Source organism: Xenia sp. Carnegie-2017, unplaced genomic scaffold (assembly GCF_021976095.1).
Source record: "Xenia sp. Carnegie-2017 unplaced genomic scaffold, XeniaSp_v1 HiC_scaffold_21, whole genome shotgun sequence".
NCBI lineage: Eukaryota > Metazoa > Cnidaria > Anthozoa > Malacalcyonacea > Xeniidae > Xenia > Xenia sp. Carnegie-2017.
The window spans coordinates 1,205,857-1,224,729 of NW_025813484.1; the positions used below are offsets into that span (position 1 = coordinate 1,205,857).

Sequence of the window (18,873 nt, forward strand, 5' to 3'; positions counted from 1 at the left end):
TCATTGGAGACGACAACACTGATCGCTTATCAGTCCTTTTTTGACGATTTGTTTTCTCAGGTTAAAGGCGTTTTAGTGTGGGCAGTAATAGCTATAAACTGGCAGACAGTTTATAGACAAATGGACTCATTAGGCCAACATTGTAATCATGAAAATAAATAAATATCAAAGCACTTTGTTCTGTTTTTAAGACGATGTTATTGAGATCATGAATTCCTTTATCTGAAATGGACAACAAATTTTCATTCACTTTCTAAAATTTTACGAGTCACAAAAACAAACATTAATTAAAATTATTGCAAACAGAATGTTCAGCAAGATCTTAATTGCGACAGAAATCTAAATTATGAATTGTACTATATTCTATAATATTAGAAATCGACTCTGAAATGATGTTATGTCAATTTTGGATCAATTATACATCGCTCATTTATTCAAATTCGAAGAAAAACGGAGCGAATTTTGCCATATAGAGTCTCACCAAAAATAGTCATAAACAGAGAATTTTAACGAAAAAAGGAATTGATTTTTATAAAATTTCACACACTACGTGGGAAGGCGGGCGTGCCATATGAAGTTAACCAAGCCGACTGTTGGCAACAAAAGCACATGTGCAAAATAAGTAGATATTTCAAGTATTTTATCGCTGTGTTAAAAAAAAGCATAGTTGATTGATTTGAAGCAAGAGCGGAAATGAGGTTATAAAATGTGAATGAGTGGGTGTTATGGGAACAGGTGTATGTTCAATGACAAAGCTTGAAATATTAATAATTGATGTTTTATTTCTGCAACACTGAAATATTCGTGTGTCTGTAAAAAATAGCAAAAAGTTGCAAGTATGGCTGTGTAAGCTCTGAAACTAAATATGTACAAGTCATTTCTATCTTCTCACTTTCAAGAAGATGAATTACATGAAACATGAACGAATGATGATAAAAATTAAAATCATTAAAAGTGTATGATTATAATGTCAGTGTTTATGTGTCTTCTTAGTTCTTATTTATTGTGTTGATTGATTTGAGCAGTATCGAAAGAGCTTTCTTTTAAAAGATGATAAGTTGTGATTGTGAAGGGCTGTCCAAGAATGCGATGAAAAATTGATATAAGTTATAATAACTCAGATCATGTAAACTTTCTCATAAATTAGTGGACAATTATTGTAAATTATTGATGTCGCCAATCGTCTCCTCTCGGTTCTTATATTGAGATGAAATATGAAATAAAAAAAATAAAGTTGTGTTATAAATGAAATCATTGACTAACAAATGCTTTAGTTTTAAATATTATTCACACATTTCATCTATACACCAATACATTATGGTTTTGCCTAAAGCAATGATTTTTTATCTTATCAAATTAAGCAAAGCCAAAACAAGCATAGCCACGTCAGAAATCCTAGCACTTATTTTGCATTATTGCCATTCCAAGCGTTCCAAGATCTTTCTTATAAATCAGAGGTCAAATCGCGTATTTTATCAGAATGCAGAATGTGTAAAAAGCATCAAAACCTGATCTGAGTTATATTGCTTCAACATAAAGCTCGCCTTCAATATCTGCACGAATCAAACCAACAGACATTATCGCAGTTTTTCATCAATTTACAGCATCGGATAAAAAAATGTAGACAAGTTGCAGAGAAGCTCGTCTGCTATCAAATTCTTATCAAGAAAAGGAGATTTCATTTATGTTATCACGTAGACAAATTATCTTGCTCCTTAAATGGTCGCTTAACGTGTTTTAGGAAATAAATTTCGTAACTGTGTTAAAGTTAAGCCCAACTGAAAAGATGAAATGTTGATGAAGACACGGAAACTAAGCTTCAATGACAAATATGCAAACACTATTGAAATCAAAGATGTTATTGTTAGATTTACAGAGTCCACACTTTCTTAAAAGCTTTCCTTTTTCATCCATTATCAGATTATGTAAGGCTTATGCAACTGAAGTGCTTCGGCAACGAAAACAATGCCACAAAGCGTCAAAATAAACAAGAAGATTGATTTGCACAGCGAAAGATTAATTCACTAAAAGATTCATTACAAACAAATGTTTATTGCAATCTGCAGTGTACACAAATTATTTCTTTCTCAAGAACGATGCTGATTATTTAAAACATAGAGAAATAACAGTGGTTTTAGGCTTGCTACTTCTGGGAACCTCGTGATATATTTTGCTTACATGACGTTTGCCTAACATGCTTGGTTAGCACTATTTTCCACCCAGCAAACCGCCCTTTACTTTGAAATATAATATTTTACACAATATAATGTTTTACACAATCTAATATTTTACACAATATAATATTTTATATAATATTTTACACAATCGTCGAAAAACGACATATTTTCCAGCCTGGATTATAAGTTTATAACTTAAGGTGGTTGCATGAAAATTTATACTGCAACATTTATCTGTAAATATTTTCATATATTGATATTAAAAACTGTATTATAAAAATATAAAATTACTCGCCATCTCAAAACGACCTAGCACCAGTGCATGCATGGTTTCCTTTTAGCTTTTGGTTCTTTCCCATTAGCCGCCATCTTTAATTTATTTCCGATTGTGTAAAGTAAAGGGCGGTTTGCTGGGTGGAAAATAGTGCTAACCAACATGCTTTCGAAATGTAGACTGAATCACTAAAAATTATCCTTTAATGGAGCAATGAGAACATATGGGCAATGTATTAGGAAAATGCAGTGTGAAAATAGAAATATCATATAAAATACGACATATAACAACGTGAATAATGTAACTCCTTAAAAGAACATTCCAAGCTTGCAACAAATGTCGCTCTAATAACTTCATGATATTCCAACTGCAAATGGCTCTTCATTCCAGAGAAACAGCGTCTCTTAGTAAAGGCCATAAAGAAAAGAGAAATGGGCATAGATCACTCAAAGATTTTCCACAAAAATACCCTGGGGAAAGAATACTTACTTAGGGGTAAAGACCCTTGATAAAAACCTCGCATAAAGACTCCTAGGCAAAGTAACGCAATTAGAGAAACAATTCCATAATTCTGTCTAATTTTGCATGTTTTCGAGATTGCAAAAACCAGCACTAGTTTTTTCGCTGTCAAATGGAACGAGAAGCTTGCATTAGTCATAAGGTATGGCAGTTCCGCAGTTTCCATGATACAAATTAACATATCCATCACACTTGTGGTACATATGAAATACCTCTCGATATCCATTATCTTTCCACCATGTACATAACTGTCTGTTCCAAGTACACGGTAAGACATAAAAAATATCTGGTTGCTCAAAACCAAGAAGAGTATAGAAATCCTGGTCACCAAGATGTCCTTTGAAGTAATATTTCTCACAAAGAGATCGTATCCGAGATGATTGAGAAAGATATTCTCTGTACATCGCAGAATTTCTCATTCTAGTCAGATCTAGAAGAATAACACCACTGTTGAATCCAGGATTTCCTTCAGGGGGTGGTGAGCCAATATTTGTCTTAGGATATTGTTGTCGATATGTGTTTAACACGTGACGATATACCGGTTGATGTTCATAACTTATGCCAATCATATTGATTGCAGAAAATTTTTCAAATTGACTCCAAAGTTTCCGAACGTCTGCTCGGAATTTTACATCAGCATCGATAAAAATCAGCTTTGAGAGTCTTGGAAATAACTGATGACTTACGATAGATAAGAAGAACAATGCTCCGGAATAATATGATCGTGATCCAGCTGTGAAAAAGGTCTACAAAAAATATGTTGATCAGTACCACAGATACACGGAAATTCTTATCTTCGTATTTATTCATTGTTTTGTCAAGATGACAAACATGTTTTCTAGATTTACGAGAAAATTAATAATTTGATTAAATAAGAGTTCTACCTCAAACACTTTCATGAGAGACGGTTGAATCTGCTCAGCGAGTACTTCGATGTCGTGATATTTCACGTTCAGTATACCTTTGCAAAAATTCCTTCCCAGACCTCTAACAACATCACTCACTTTTGCTTTACTTTTCATATCAGTGACTATATGGAGTGTTATTTGTATGCTGCTATAGTTACAAAGTGAAGGCATACAAACCCTCATATCATCAAGAACGTTTTCATGTTGGTCAAGGTTGACCAATGAAATCATAACATGAGCTGTTGAGACGCTTGTGATGGCATCTCCTTCCTCTATGTTAGAACGTTTCTCATCATTACACCAGAAAAGCAAGTTTTCTTCAAATAGAACCAGGTCATGAAATAAATATTAGTAGGATCACTCATTTGGCTTGAATAAGAATTGCAATTCCATATAATTTACATGACTACCCCCGGTCTAGTTTGTTGCATAAACTGAATACATGCTGTTAATTTGTCACGACAGTTAATTGTCTAAAGCATATTATCATAGAATTTTGTAATGCTTACCGTCTCTGTTGTATACGCATTTTAAAAAATCTTTTCGCTGTGAATACGCGAGCAAGAAAGCCATCAAACAAAGAAAACAAAATATCTTTAACTTTCGTTTGGATTTACAGAGCAACGGTGACATAATTCTTCATTTGAAATTTCTAACTAAAGGCAATAAAGTGAAGGCCAAGGGTTATAGAATTTGAATTAAGTAAGATACACATTTGCCTTCATTGCTTTGCTATTTCTTTGATTTTCGTATATTTACATAGACTTTGACATGGTTAAAGAACACATTGCCCATAACAAAATCTATTTCAAGAAGCGTATTTATACATATGCAAATTAATAGGCACATCACAACAGGAGTGATGACGAGTATTGTCAGGAAGCTATCTTGAAATTAGAAACCATTTGTATGTGGGGGCAGTGATGGGGCAGTGCAATTGATTAATGATTTAAAAATACAGAAATCCAACCAATGCTGTTTTCTGTTGTTTCAGCTTGAAGGTTCTTATTTCGCCATTATTGCCTTGAACAAAATACTTTTTTTAATGGTAAAGCATCTTGATTTTCATCTTTTAGCTTCCCATTCTCTTTAGTATTCGTATGTTTTACCCCTGTCAAGTTTTTCATTTTTGGTAAACGTTTCTTTCCATTTAAACTTTTAAACTTTCTCTCATAAAGATGTTTCTCAAAACTGTACTCTTTTTCCAAAAGACTTTTCTCTGTATCGAGTCTGTCCAACTCGTTCTTCAAAGACTTTTCCCAGCGAAGACGAACGAGTTTCAAAAGTGTTCTATCCTTACGAATTGTCTCTTTAGTCCCAGGTAATTCTACTTGATCATTGGTCCTTATAATTTCTTTAGAAAGAGATCGAATCATCTTGACATAGCCATGAAATAACTTTTAACATCATACCTTTGTAACGTATTTAAGACTTTGTGATTATTGCACAAACGTTAACAGGATCGAATAAATCACATAATTATGATATATTTGACACAAGCAGCACTCAGAAAATCAGCTCGTGAGAAAATTAACAAGTCTTTGAAATCGTCTTGAGTTTAATAATAGAATTGTCGACTTCGGTTTATGATAAAGAGCCATAAATATTGACGCTTATAGGTGAGCTCCTATTCCAAGATATTGATAACTTATTTTTAGACGATCTTATCGTGTAATTATCTTTACTAAAAACAAACGTTTACTGGAACAAAACATTTTAAATCTGCATTTCTCAATGAGTTTTAAAGAGTAAACTGCTCAGTACAGCGGCTACGTCAAATATATTTCGTCAAAAACTATAGATGTCTTTGATTAATTAAGTTAGTGACTTTAAACTCCATATTTCACAAGGATATTTCTATATCCATTAACAAAGGCATGGTTAAACAACTACTGAAGCCAAATGACATTAGCAATGTTTTATAGAAAAAAGAATTTATCAGATCAATATGATTAGAACTAGGAAAAAAAATACAGAGAAAAAATGCACTTTCTCATGAAGAGAAACGTCAAAATAACTTTTCATAACCTTTTGTATCCGTCAGCTTCAGGAGAATTTGCTGCCATTAATGTCCCTGGTTCGTGCATCAAGTCCACAATGTATGTACGTGATGGATAAACTATCTTGTCATTTTTCTACAAATATCAAGGGATTGTTTCATCATTAAACCAGTCAATATGAAGTTGCACAAAAAAAAGAAACATTGTGGGTTTTATACCTGAGATTCTAAACAAATCATAACTTCATTCCAAGCTCTGTTATATTCACCACGAACCAATGAACAAGGTATACATAAACAATCTGCTAACACCTAGAAATAGTAGTAACAAACAATCTTCCAACATGACGTATCACACTAACGAAGAAAATCAATTGAACCAGCCTATTTTTCGGAATAGATCTTACCTTAAAAAGTAGAGCCCTATGGTAGTAGATCCCAGCCTTAACACATCCAATAGGTATAAGATTAGAGTTAAATTCCTTTTTCAAATTACTTATATGAAGTTCATAATTAAACGACTGTAGCCAATTTTTTTCACAAGACCCGCCCATGGTCTCGCTGACAAATCTAAAATTGTAATACATTAACTCTTTTGAACTAATCATTTTGTACAAAGGTCAATGTATCCGCAATTAAGTTGACGGAATTTATTTCAAGTAAAAAGAAATCCCTTTTTCCCTTTTGACAGAAGCTGTTATACCGAAGCTGCATGAAGTTCTTTACCTCAACACAAACAAATGGGTACACAGTGTCATCTGTTGGCTGCGATGATGTCTTTAACAATGTAACAAAATAAAATTGCTTTAGTTCTCGTTACCTGGCAAGTTGTGCAATTTGTTCTTCAAGTGATGAGAGAGATGTCAATCTTTCTTTCATTGTACTGATGTAATACGGTAGATTAGGATCACTTGGCGGTTGCCAAGGTAACGATTCTTCAGGGTTCTGCATGCTATCAGGAGTTTTCCACCCTTCTTCACAAGACTCGGCAGTTTTTTCAAACTGTGCTTGACTTTTGCTTCTGTAGATTGGACATAGAATATCACATTCATGTTTGGAAAAATATTGACTAACCTCTATCAATGGCGGATCCACCTTTAGTCAAAATTAATTCCATCAGCTCAATGTAACTTCAAAATACTTTAATAACAATACAACTGAGTATGAATTGCCAAATGAAATTTCACCAATTTTCCATTTTGTTTGTATTATATTTGATACACCTATCTTAAAATCGTCACTTGTTTTCATCATTTTTATTTTCATACAAAGCAAATAAATTTAACTGACCTTTTTGTTTCCTTTAATGTCAGCTTGCTTGTTTTTGTGAGTTTTTCAGAACTTCTCACTGTTAGCACTTCAACCTCTGCTTTTGGTGACGACGTACTTGAAAAGATAGTATAAAGGTGAAACAGTTTCAATGTGTGTTGTGTCAGTTGTCTGATAGAAATTTACTATACACGTGCTACTTCCAATGTCAATTTGAAACAGAAATTGATGTACTTTTTACTAAATATTTGCTCAAAACTACACATTTGGTAAAAGGAATTATGAAGGTCATGTTGGAAACAAAATTGAACCAAAACTCTTCCATTTTTGAAAAACCCCCCAAACTTTGAGTTCGTTAGAGTAAAAAACCAAATTATAAACAACATAACTTGAACCACATAATAAACCCAGTAACTTTGTGTTGCATCACATAGTTAATATACCTTTCATTTATGGTAAAGTTAACATAAAACACAGGTCTTGATGTGTTCAGAGGTACACGAGAAAGTTCCTCCAATGTGAGGATCTTGTCTTCAGGACGAATCTGTACAAAAACCAACAAAGATAAAGTTTTTCAAGCACAGAATTTTGTTCTCAGAAGGAATCTAGCCAAACAACAGCAAAGATTCTATTTCTTATGCACAGAATCATCTATCATCAAAGAGATCTATTTTGACCATTCAAATACATATGTACTTAAGGATTGTGATGTAGTTGCACCCAACAATCCTTTAAGGTTGCTTGACCCCTCTAGGACATCTCAAGATTGCTTGATCCCCCAAGGATCCCTCAAGGTTGCTTGATCCCCCTAGACAGCTCAAGATTGCTTGATCCCCCAAGGATCCCTCAAGGTTGCTTGATCCCCCAAGGATCCCTCAAGGTTGCTTGATCCCCCTAGGACAGCTCAAGGTTGCTTGCCTACATATGTATATTTTTATACATATAATTTCAACTCTGCATGAGTTACAAACCTTTCCTCTGTCAAAGAAACCATGTCCTGTGATATTAGACGAAGATAAATAGCCCTGCATACTGTATTTGGCGGGCAAATTACAGTCCAGTAAACGCGTAAGTGCAACATCGCTGAATCCAGACTTACGACTTCCTGACAAGGCAATGGTTTGAAGTTGTTCCATGGCTCTACAAGGACAAATATTACGTTAAAATAAGGACTTTGCATGCTTCCCCCCACCTCTCAACAACAAGAATAAGACCTCACTTACCCAAGGGTGGTGAGTTCTGTTGCAATGGCCGGATCACTACCACAGACTACCATAGCCCATGATGCAGCGCGACGAACATCACTAACGTTTGATGAGAGATAGTTAACAAGTGCAACCAAGCCTCCTTCCTCACGAAACTGGGTTTTTGCTTTGACATCACACAAAAACGAGGCAACTGTCATTGCTATTTTACACTGTACACTTGGATTACTGAAATCGAGCAAAGTGAAACATAAAGTAGCATAGCCAAACATTAATTAAAATTACTTAGATAAGTATCATAAAAACAACTTACGATGAATCGAGGGCATTGACCAAATTTGGTATAATACCATAGTTGTGTATTTCCATTCTCCAGGATTCTATAAAATTTATAGCATTTTAACCAAAAGGTCAAAAGAAAAGCGATCCGATCCATAAATAAATTTTTTATTAAAAAATAAAATATCTCATTAATAGTTGGACTGACCATTACGTGCAAGGTTTGTTAGACAGACTGATGCATTAACTTGAGTTCGAGGTTTTGAATCATTCAGCAAACGTACTAAAGCTTCAGCTCCACCTTTTTCCATCAAAATACTGAAATAAAACAGGTGAACCACGCAAGGTATTTACGACAGACATGATATTTTTTTATTCCGATGATTGACCCACTCATACAAACGCACAAAAAAAACCACTTCTTTCTTCTCCTACCTTGCATTTGAAGTGGAAGACGAAAGATTAGCGAGAGCCAGTGATGAAAAATGGCGAACTTCGGCATCTTCAGCCTTCAATAAGCTAACCAAATAAGGTATTCCATCTAAGAAAATAATTTGTTTTAAGATCGAATACAAATTGAATACATTAGGACGTATGTATAGAACATATGAATCCACCATATACAACGTGATGTTCTAAAACTAACCTAGCTTTCCTATTTCTTCACGAATTATCAAACTCTCTGACATGACGGCAAGAGCTTCGGAGGCGGCAGCCTGTACCATTGATGACTGAAAAAAAGAGATAAAGTGAATTGTAAAGAAGTGTATATTGGTCATCAGGTAAGAATGGATATCTAATGAAAATAAAGTGAATTTCCTACCACAAAAAGAATATGATCGAGCAAAAACTTTACCTCATTTGCGAGAAGACTTATGAGTGTTTTTTCACATTCTTGCTCATGAAGAATCTTTCGCGTTTCCTCTAAACAACACCAGCAGAAAATTTGCATCAAAACACATATGAAAAGCCTTTTGGGGGAGTTTTCAACAAATAACATGTTGTACTGTACCATGTCATCAGTATAGTACAACATTTACATACAGTGAAAAGAATGTAACATTTCAAGTCGAAATTATCAGAACATTGAAAAGCGTACCTCTTTGAGCAGCAATTGCCAATGATTTTGCCTTAAAAAAAAGTACGGATTTTCAAAATTTGTTGAAAAGCTTTGTGAAGTAGATATTATTTTGTTTACCGCGTGCTGTTGCACCTCTGGAAGAACGGACTCTGAAGCAAATTTCAACATTTTTTGCAAGCTGCCCGATGATTGTATTATCTGAATGAAAGACCATTTACACAGAAAATGTGAGAAATATTTCTCAATTGTCGAGTTATGGAACATTTTGTATTTTTAAACCTTCATGCTTTCAATATCTTGCATACAATTGGATAAAACTTGAATAGCTTTCACATGAAGATCATCGTATTCCTGAAGAGAGAAACACAATGAAAAATTTACAAATATCCTATGCAAATCGTTTCAAATTTGATTTTTTAATTGCATCTGATGTTTTGGCAAACACATTTCCGTTATCTTTTGAGAGTTTTCCATTTTATTGTGAATAAAGAAAGTTTCTCGTAATTATTTATGATTTGAAACCAAACAACATGAGATGGACATAGAGGTGATGTTTTGCCTCATGTACTGAGCCATAAGATCTTGTAGGTGTTGGTTAATCATGTTTGTTTAACTGATGCAACCACTTAGTTCAATCATACCACCCATAATATCCAGAGTTGGGACTGGGGAGGAGAGGCAGGAGAACATCAGGAAGTAATTCACCATAGTTAGTTATCATTTACCTTGATACCAATAAAATTAATTATTTTTTGAAGACCTTCTAGCTGTCGAAGTTCTTCACGATTTTCAGCTGTGATAAAATAAATAAAAATACCAACGAACATTGTTAAAATCTAAGATCTTTGAAAGAAAGAATATTTTCTTGAAAGGAAATGATCTCGAGCGTGCGTGACACGTGCAAAAATATCAAAAATCAAACTTAAACTGACCTTCATAAGAACAATTCAACAGTGTACTTAATGCCAAATCTTGAATGATGGCATATTGAGAATCAAGAAGGGCAAGAAGAGGTTCAAATCCTTATAAGACAATATATAAATAAATTGTAACACATTTGGTAAAAATCTTAGAGCAAAGACCAATTGCAGGTCAATATGGTAAGGACAAAATAACTCAAACAAGATGTCGTACCATTGAGTTTTTTAATGGCAATGCGACTCTGGTAATCTTCGACCAAAAGTGAAATACACTCCACGGCATTTTTCTGTAAAAATATTATCGTCAAACGGAAAAAAAGAATAGTTTATGAATGCAAAATTAACTTTATAGAGTCCAAAATGTAGCAAGTTTCATTGTAAGTTGTTCACCTGTATGTCACAGTCTGTCGATGTAAGTAGTCGAATTAAAGACTCAAGACCATGTTTTTCAAATATTTCAACTTTGTTGCCAAACTTGCCTGGACAAAAAAATTAATCATAACTTAATTGTTTGCTAGTCAAGATTCCCCATCAAAAATTCAAAAAACAAAATAATTGTTTTCAGATACACTTCATAACACACCGGCTAACATTGTTAACGCTAAGCTTGCAAACTCGTGACACAGTGCTTCCTCTAAAGTAGAAATAAACACATATTGGTGACTTTGTTAGTACCATAAAATATAAAATTATTTTTGATAATAAGTACCTTCAGGTCGAAGAAGGATTATCAGGGATTCAATGCAATTAAGTTTTCGCAATATTTTCCTTACATTTACTAGATAATATTAAAATATATTGTTAAATGTAGTCATCAATAAAGACTAAAATAACAACATGTGTCAATAACCATTTTGACTCAAAGTTCCAAGGCACATTATCGAATTTCGTTTGATGATTTTGTCTTCAGACAAAATATGTTTGAGTAGCCGTTCCAAAACTCCAAGATTCAAGAGCGTTTGTCGATTTTCTTCACCTGAAAAATAGACTCAAAATCAAAGCTAATCTCTATAAAAGTTGAGTAGATACTAGAAGACTGTTGATGATAGGTTATAAGATTATAGACCTACAACTACAGGTCATTGAAGTCAATAGTTTGATTTGATATGTAATTTAACTTTACAATACTTACATTTCTCTGAAAATTTGTACAAAGCTTCACAAGCAGCCTGTAACACTGTCTCCTCTTGAGAATCAAGCATCAGCACAACTGTACCAGGACTTTTACTCACAATTTGCAAAGGATCAAACTAAAATGGCATTGACGAACATTTGCATTCATTTTGATCGAAGGTAAAACTACGATAGTTTTATGACCAATATTATAAATGTAAATGTAATAAAACGCAAACCTCGTCTTTCGCAGGAGGCTCGGGCTCTTTTGCTTTCTTTTTACCCATTTTAATTCACAAAATTTCCCATAATCATCGAAAATTCCACAACATCAAACAAACTTGAGCTATCAAAACAAAATGGCAATCACCATGACAACGAAACATTAATCACCGACTGGCTCCTAATTTACGGAAAACCCATCATTTGAAGGCAGGGAAAAACCTTTGCTTTTTGTAGTCTTGTTAAGAAAACTGAAATGTTGAATGAAAGCTAGTGTTTTTATAGAATAAGACTAGGTTATACTTTTTTTCCAATGAAAAAAAATGGAAATTTGAATAAAAAGATTGCTAAAATTTAAGACGTAAACAAAAATATTACACAATGGGCTCCAATGTTTTTCGTAAAGACAATTTTCCTACAAGAAACACTATAATCTTGCCTGAATTTGATTGCTTTTCAAATACCAAGACTTTTTTATTGCCCTAAAGATTAACTATTTGTTTAAACGTAAACGAACCCAATAACGAAATATTTCATACATACATGTAACATAACAAATGTTTTGTTGACTGGGGTCCATGCCAGATGCCACGTGGACATTTAATATTATATCATTATATCAACGGGATTCTAAACAAGAATACATTGTTGGAATTATTGTCTATTCTGTAATCGTTTTTAAGTGACAATATTTACGCACAGCCATGGGTACGAGACAGGTAGTAAATAAAATATGTTGTATTGGTGCTGGCTATGTTGGTGGACCTACTTGTGCTGTTATTGCTTACAAATGTCCTGAAATAACAGTGACTGTTGTTGATCTCAGCAAATCTAGAATTGACGCTTGGAATTCCAGTAGATTACCTATATACGAGGTGAATATACATTCATTCAGTACATTTATTGAAACTGTTAACTTTTGTTTTCTGTATTAGAAATTATAAACAAAATATTCTTAATTGTCGTTTACAGCCCGGCCTTCAAGAAATAGTTGAACAATGTCGTGGGAAGAATTTATTTTATTCTACAGATATAGACAAGAGCATTGTCGAAGCCGACTTGATTTTTATATGCGTAAGTTCAATTTGCGAATAATTTCGACGATTTTTTATCAAGCTAACCAAATCAATTGTTGCAACATATTTTGCATTATTTGTTACATTATATTACTTGACGTACCCTTGTCTGTTTACCTTAAGGTGAATACTCCAACAAAAACATTTGGTCTGGGCAAGGTTAGTTTTTAACTACATGGATAATTTAATGTTCCTTTTGAATGAAAACTATTCTAAAATTCTTCGAGGATCTCTACCCTTGAAAAGTCTAGTTTTATATAAAAGTATAGCGGCAAAATTTTTAATAATCTAAATTCTGTATTCTTGGAAATTAAGGGAAGAGCTCCAGATTTGAAATATATCGAATCAGCAGCTCGACATATTTCAAAAGTGGCCACGACGCACAAGATCATTGTTGAGAAAAGCACTGTTCCAGTTAGGGCAGCAGAAAGGTACTTCATCTTCTGACTAATAAAATAATTTTCATTATTTATTCTCCTCCCTAATTTACGCTGAAAGCTTGTTCAAAGATGTAATTCTCAATTCATTTTTAGCATATCAACCATTTTAAAAGCCAACAAACAATCTGGTACATTGTATGAGGTACACACGATGCTACAAACCAATACTACATGTATACTCAAAAACTGTTTTATCACAAACATTTATCATTTTTAAGGTCCTGTCAAACCCAGAATTTTTGGCAGAAGGCACAGCTATTAATGATTTATTGCATCCTGACAGAGTCTTAATAGGTACACTTTGCAAACATAGCACTGTGAATTAGCATTAATGTGCTAAGGTAGCTTATTAAACAACATTTAAGGTGGTGAGCAAACAAGAGGAGGACAAGTTGCAATAGATACACTGGCATGGATTTATGAGCATTGGATTCCTGAAAATAGAGTTATCAAAACAAACACATGGTCTTCAGAATTATCAAAATTGGTAATGGTAATCATGATTATGTAATTTGTCCCCGTTCATTTGCAAATAATCACATGATAATTTAGGCAGCCAATGCATTTCTTGCTCAAAGAATTTCCAGCATAAATGCATTGAGTGCAGTATGTGAAGCCACTGGTGCTGATGTTGCAGAAGTTTCAAATGCCATTGGCAAAGACTCTCGAATTGGAAGCAAATTTTTACAAGCATCAGTGGGTAAGGATAAAATTTACCAAAATAAGAACGAATCATTTCCCAGGAAAGCATGTTTGTATATTTAGGTTTTGGAGGCAGTTGTTTTCAAAAGGATGTTCTCAACTTGGTGTACCTATGCGAAGCCTTAAATCTCCCCGAGGTGGCTGCATACTGGCATCAGGTTGTCTCAATGAACGAGTTCCAAAGACGGCGATTTGCAAATAAAATAATTCATGCATTGTTTAATACGGTCACGGATAAAAAGATTGGAATATTAGGTTTCTCATTTAAAAAGAATACAGGTGATACCAGGTATTATATATCATCTGGTAAAATTTTGTTATCCTTGTCACACTTTAAATAGCAATTTTTTTTAAGGGAGTCAGCAAGTATATACATTTGCAAATACTTGTTGGAAGAAGGAGCAAGAGTGACAATCTATGACCCAAAAGTTGAGGAAGAGCAAGTCTTCACGTTAGTTATTTAGCACATTAGTCACATTAGTTATGTACTGGCAGATTGCATGTAGCAAATAACCCGACTTGCCAAATTCTCCTAAAAGCATTAGATGATTATTTGTGTCTACTTTTCTTTACTACTTCATGTAAACCCCCTTTTCAATAAGATATTTTACTTCAATCAAACTTTATCTAATAATATGTTTTAACTTCATTTTTATTTATAAAGTCAATCTAAAAGTTTAAAATTGTTTTGTTAAATATTATAGAGAACTCTGCCATCCAAGTATATCATCAGATCCAGAGAAAGGTAATTGATCAATTGACTACTAATTTGTAAGTTAAAACATTACTTAAACCTGTCTATTGCTAGTATACTCAATACAAGTATACTTACCCCTCTTCTTTCTTTTTGCCTGTATCATATTACTACCAAACACCCAAACTGTTTACAATCAATTGTTGATTATTGCACAATAAAGCATTGAATAGAAAAGTTAAGTTTCAACTTATTGCTTCATTATATTAAGTGAGAAAATTGGTGAAAATAGAAAAGGATGCATACAGAGCACTGGAAAATGCACATGCATTGGTTGTTTGTACTGAATGGGATGAATTTAAGGTGAGATGTGTGGATACATAATGTTGTCTATAAACATATGACAATGAATTTGTATCTAAGTGTTAAAGCTGTGATGGTGTTGTTCATTTTTAGACATTGGACTACAGGCACATTTATACAAATATGTTGAAACCAGCTTTTGTTTTTGATGGAAGAATGATATTGGACCATGATGGTCTTGTTGACATTGGCTTTCAAGTTGAGACAATTGGTAAAGTTGTAAAGAATTCAATACCCCCTGTAACACCTCCAATACCACCAAATACATTCTTAAGTTAGTAACTAGTAGTTAAAAATCTATAAACAACCATCTTACAAATAACAGAATGACTGACTAACACCCCACAAGCTGCAAATAATGTCAATGTGTTCAGACATTTATTGATAAGAAAACAATAGTACCATAACATTACCATAGCAATTCATACAATAAAGAGAGATTATTTTGGATAAGTGCGCCTATATTTTGTCTGCTTTATCATCTGGTCCAACACGCTTTTAGATCTTTAATATTTTTATAAAATTAACTGTTTATATTCACTCATTTCTTGGCCATTAGCAAACTATGAATCTTGAACAAATTCCTTGAGTAAAAACATAGCTAATTTTAAACAATTTAAACAAGTTGTATATTATTTGTATGAAACTTACTCGTCATTTTCAGTCTCTCGAAGGTTCAGCAAAAGATTGTTGGCATTAAGATAAACTTTGTTTCTTGAATTAGCAACCTATATCAAACAAAATTAAATTATCAATTAACTATGGGTTTCTGTAAAAAAATAGGTGCAATATTTCTTCTTACAATGTTTGCAATTTTTCTAGCAGCGGTAATCTTTCTTAGTTTCAAATAACCAGGATTATCTTGCATGGCATCACCAAGCTAAGTTAGCAAGCTAAGTCAAGGATTTTTCTTTTCAAAATAAAATGAAACCTAAGACTCAGAACTTTAAATTTCTGTTTGAAAAAAATACAAGTTTGGCAGCTTTGGCTTCTCCTTCAGCTTGAACAATTTTCTGTTGTCTTTCTTGTGCTGCTCTTTCAACCAAGAATGCAGCCCTTTGCGCTTCCTGCTGAGCTGTTGTAAAGTTATTGCAAGAGCTGTTATTGCAACTGCACATCAACAGCACAACTTTGTCATATATTTGTCAACTTACTTACCAACTTGTTTGGCTTCCACTGCAGCAGCATACTCTTTACCAAAACTTAAATCAGTCTAGATAAAAGAACCAAATGACTTTTAACAAACACAAACACATCACATTTTTGAATAATAGCAGCACAATAATAGTAAAGTAAATAAAAGCCAAAGAGTCAATAAATTATGTGCACATCATTTGGCCAAACTGGATCAGTTGTTTAATTGTCATCATCAACACAAGATAGCTTGAAGAATGGCAGGCAAACCATTCACTACCATGGTTTGACAGGCGCAAATTACATCATCACATCCACTTGCCAAATTAATCATCTACTTATCTCATAGTACTATACGAAAGCTTGTAACAGTTAAACATACAATGGACACATCATCCAAAATTATATTGAAGTCCTTTGCTCGCTCTGTTAACTCTTGTCGAATAAGAAGACTGACCTAAACATAGTAAATGCTCATGAAAGAAATACTTAGGAACAATTTTGAATTACTTTACAGCAGGTTTCAGTGAGTTGATCAGTTAAAACATTGTCACCACCAATGAAAGCTTGCAAAAACAAACAGCAGGCAAACTGTTCATCAAGCTTTCATGTCAGGCACAAATTACATCATCATTTCATCTAAACATCAAGTAATTGTGACAATTGACACAATTTTAAAATATTTAAGAAATGACTAAAATGATTTATCACTTTTCTTGGAAAAAAAATTTCATCACAAAATACAGCAAAAATCGAATATTAGATTAGACAATTAGACATACCTCTTGTCTCATCGTAATTAATTGTGACGCATTAAATTGAGCAACAACACTTTTTAACACCTGAAATAATTTAAGTTATGTTTTAATGTGTTAAGCAATAATAAAGACACTGACATTGCTATTACTTCGTTCATGATGGAAGGGAGAACTCGCTCATCATAGTCCAATCCTAGTTTCTGGTACATCTTTGGTAAATTACTTGAAACAGGCCTTGCCAGTACTCTCAAACCAATATTAACCATTTGGAGGTCTACAAAGCATCCAATGGGTTTATGAGATGTGATAAAATCTAATATTTTTCCAGTCACAAGTTTAACCACTAAGATGCATATCTTCACTACCTTTGCTACCAGTGAGGGATGTAATCCTTCTTGGTCGTGACCTTATGTCATAAATTATTGGATATTGAAACCAAGGTATCCTAAAAATGTTGAAATAATGATTACATAACAAGAAAAAACCAACAGATCTCATAATTAAATTTTGCTACCTGAAATGGAGTCCCTCGGAATATATTTCACTTTGGATGCCACCAATTCGACTAAATATGATAGCTCGTTGACCACCTTCAACTGAAATAAATCTTCTAAATATCAATTGACTTTTAATAGAAAGAAAAGTTTCATATTGTCTAATTGCATCAGAAAGGATAACTTTTATTCGGAAAAAAAACCACGTTTTTGAAGGATAATGTAAATGCATCTTCGCCTCTGAAGTACTTTTCATATATTCGCATGAAAATTTCAGAAAACATTATCGCTTGTATTGTCATATAAAACTTGTTTAAAATGTGTTGAAATATCTAAAAGAAATATAGATGTATTCGAGTAGAAATTTTTACTTAAATATGGCTTACCCGTGTAAAGAGATTCTTTAATACTATATCCTAAAACGGCTGCTCCAGCTAACAGCTTAAATCCTAGTGAAACTCCTTTAGGAGCATTGCCCATGCGGCCAGCAAACTCCTTCACTCTGTCCGCCATGATGCAACCAAAATCTCGAGATTGCAGGTTTGCATCTCTGCGACCACGTGGTTCGTCATGAATTTATGTATGAGCATGACCTTTACATTGAACATGACCTTCATTAGCATCATTGACGACCATATACAACTACAACCATAGATTTACAGGTATGACGATGGGCAAAGTGGAGTGTGTATCGTTAGATTAATCAATACCCACATAACACAACCTAAATAGTCAAAGAACATAAAAAATAATCGCGAGTTTTAGATGGCAGAAAACTTTTACAACTACGTCATACAACAGTTTTACAAAGATAGCGTACTGGTTTTCGTGGCCGAAAGTTTTGGGGAGAGGTATGGCAGATGATACACCCCCAATCTTCATGGTCTCGTAGGGTAAATTACAGGAACTTATGGGGTGAATTTTTAATGATGAAACAAAAATAAAATTTGATGTACAGCACGATATATTCAAGGCAATACTATCAAAATGTTATATTGTTTCATAGTTTACCAAAAGTACATCAGGTAGGATGCAGTACTTCTACAAAAATAGTAAATTCTCCACATTAAACTTACTTATCCAGTATGTTTGTATCTCGTATAATTATAAACGTTATTATTAGTTCGTTCAGTGTGAAATTTATTGTGTCCTAGTTATTATGAAGAAATAGTTACTTGTATTTACTTAAAATGATCTATGAGAATTTATGTCATGACTGTTGAACAATATTTCTGATTAGAATAAA

General features: G+C 33.4%; 4 protein-coding genes across 4 annotated transcripts; 1 reads left to right on the forward strand and 3 right to left on the reverse strand.

Annotated features, from left to right (window-relative positions):
• Positions 1-2,735: 2,735 nt before the first annotated feature.
• Positions 2,736-5,462, reverse strand: LOC124444210 (xyloside xylosyltransferase 1-like). Its single transcript, XM_046994796.1, has 3 exons — positions 4,388-5,462; positions 3,855-4,195; positions 2,736-3,716 (listed from the first exon to the last, which is right to left on the reverse strand). Exons 1-3 carry the CDS (start codon positions 4,509-4,511, stop codon positions 3,102-3,104), a joined length of 1,080 nt encoding a protein of 359 aa, XP_046850752.1. The 5' UTR covers positions 4,512-5,462; the 3' UTR covers positions 2,736-3,101.
• A 177-nt stretch (positions 5,463-5,639) lies between these two features.
• LOC124444209 (armadillo repeat-containing protein 3-like) lies at positions 5,640-12,226 on the reverse strand. The gene is made up of 25 exons (XM_046994795.1): positions 11,984-12,226; positions 11,764-11,881; positions 11,482-11,607; positions 11,341-11,409; positions 11,215-11,265; positions 11,022-11,110; positions 10,846-10,918; positions 10,644-10,733; positions 10,437-10,504; positions 9,991-10,062; positions 9,829-9,909; positions 9,730-9,760; positions 9,487-9,554; positions 9,277-9,361; positions 9,066-9,171; positions 8,839-8,948; positions 8,665-8,731; positions 8,370-8,579; positions 8,118-8,286; positions 7,590-7,690; positions 7,168-7,263; positions 6,698-6,898; positions 6,285-6,447; positions 6,097-6,189; positions 5,640-6,013 (listed from the first exon to the last, which is right to left on the reverse strand). The coding sequence occupies exons 1-25, from the start codon at positions 12,029-12,031 to the stop codon at positions 5,900-5,902; spliced, it is 2,499 nt and encodes an 832-aa protein (XP_046850751.1). The 5' UTR covers positions 12,032-12,226; the 3' UTR covers positions 5,640-5,899.
• A 320-nt stretch (positions 12,227-12,546) lies between these two features.
• On the forward strand, positions 12,547-15,694 carry LOC124444123 (UDP-glucose 6-dehydrogenase-like). The gene is made up of 13 exons (XM_046994708.1): positions 12,547-12,841; positions 12,939-13,040; positions 13,166-13,201; positions 13,358-13,473; positions 13,576-13,624; positions 13,701-13,776; positions 13,848-13,969; positions 14,035-14,182; positions 14,248-14,473; positions 14,540-14,635; positions 14,889-14,929; positions 15,150-15,241; positions 15,335-15,694. The coding sequence occupies exons 1-13, from the start codon at positions 12,671-12,673 to the stop codon at positions 15,518-15,520; spliced, it is 1,461 nt and encodes a 486-aa protein (XP_046850664.1). The 5' UTR covers positions 12,547-12,670; the 3' UTR covers positions 15,521-15,694.
• Positions 15,603-18,161, reverse strand: LOC124444124 (prohibitin-2-like). The gene is made up of 11 exons (XM_046994709.1): positions 18,014-18,161; positions 17,648-17,729; positions 17,499-17,578; positions 17,283-17,407; positions 17,158-17,217; positions 16,758-16,832; positions 16,400-16,454; positions 16,213-16,316; positions 16,044-16,121; positions 15,893-15,969; positions 15,603-15,825 (listed from the first exon to the last, which is right to left on the reverse strand). The coding sequence occupies exons 1-11, from the start codon at positions 18,138-18,140 to the stop codon at positions 15,783-15,785; spliced, it is 906 nt and encodes a 301-aa protein (XP_046850665.1). The 5' UTR covers positions 18,141-18,161; the 3' UTR covers positions 15,603-15,782.
• Between the last annotated feature and the right edge of the window lie 712 nt (positions 18,162-18,873).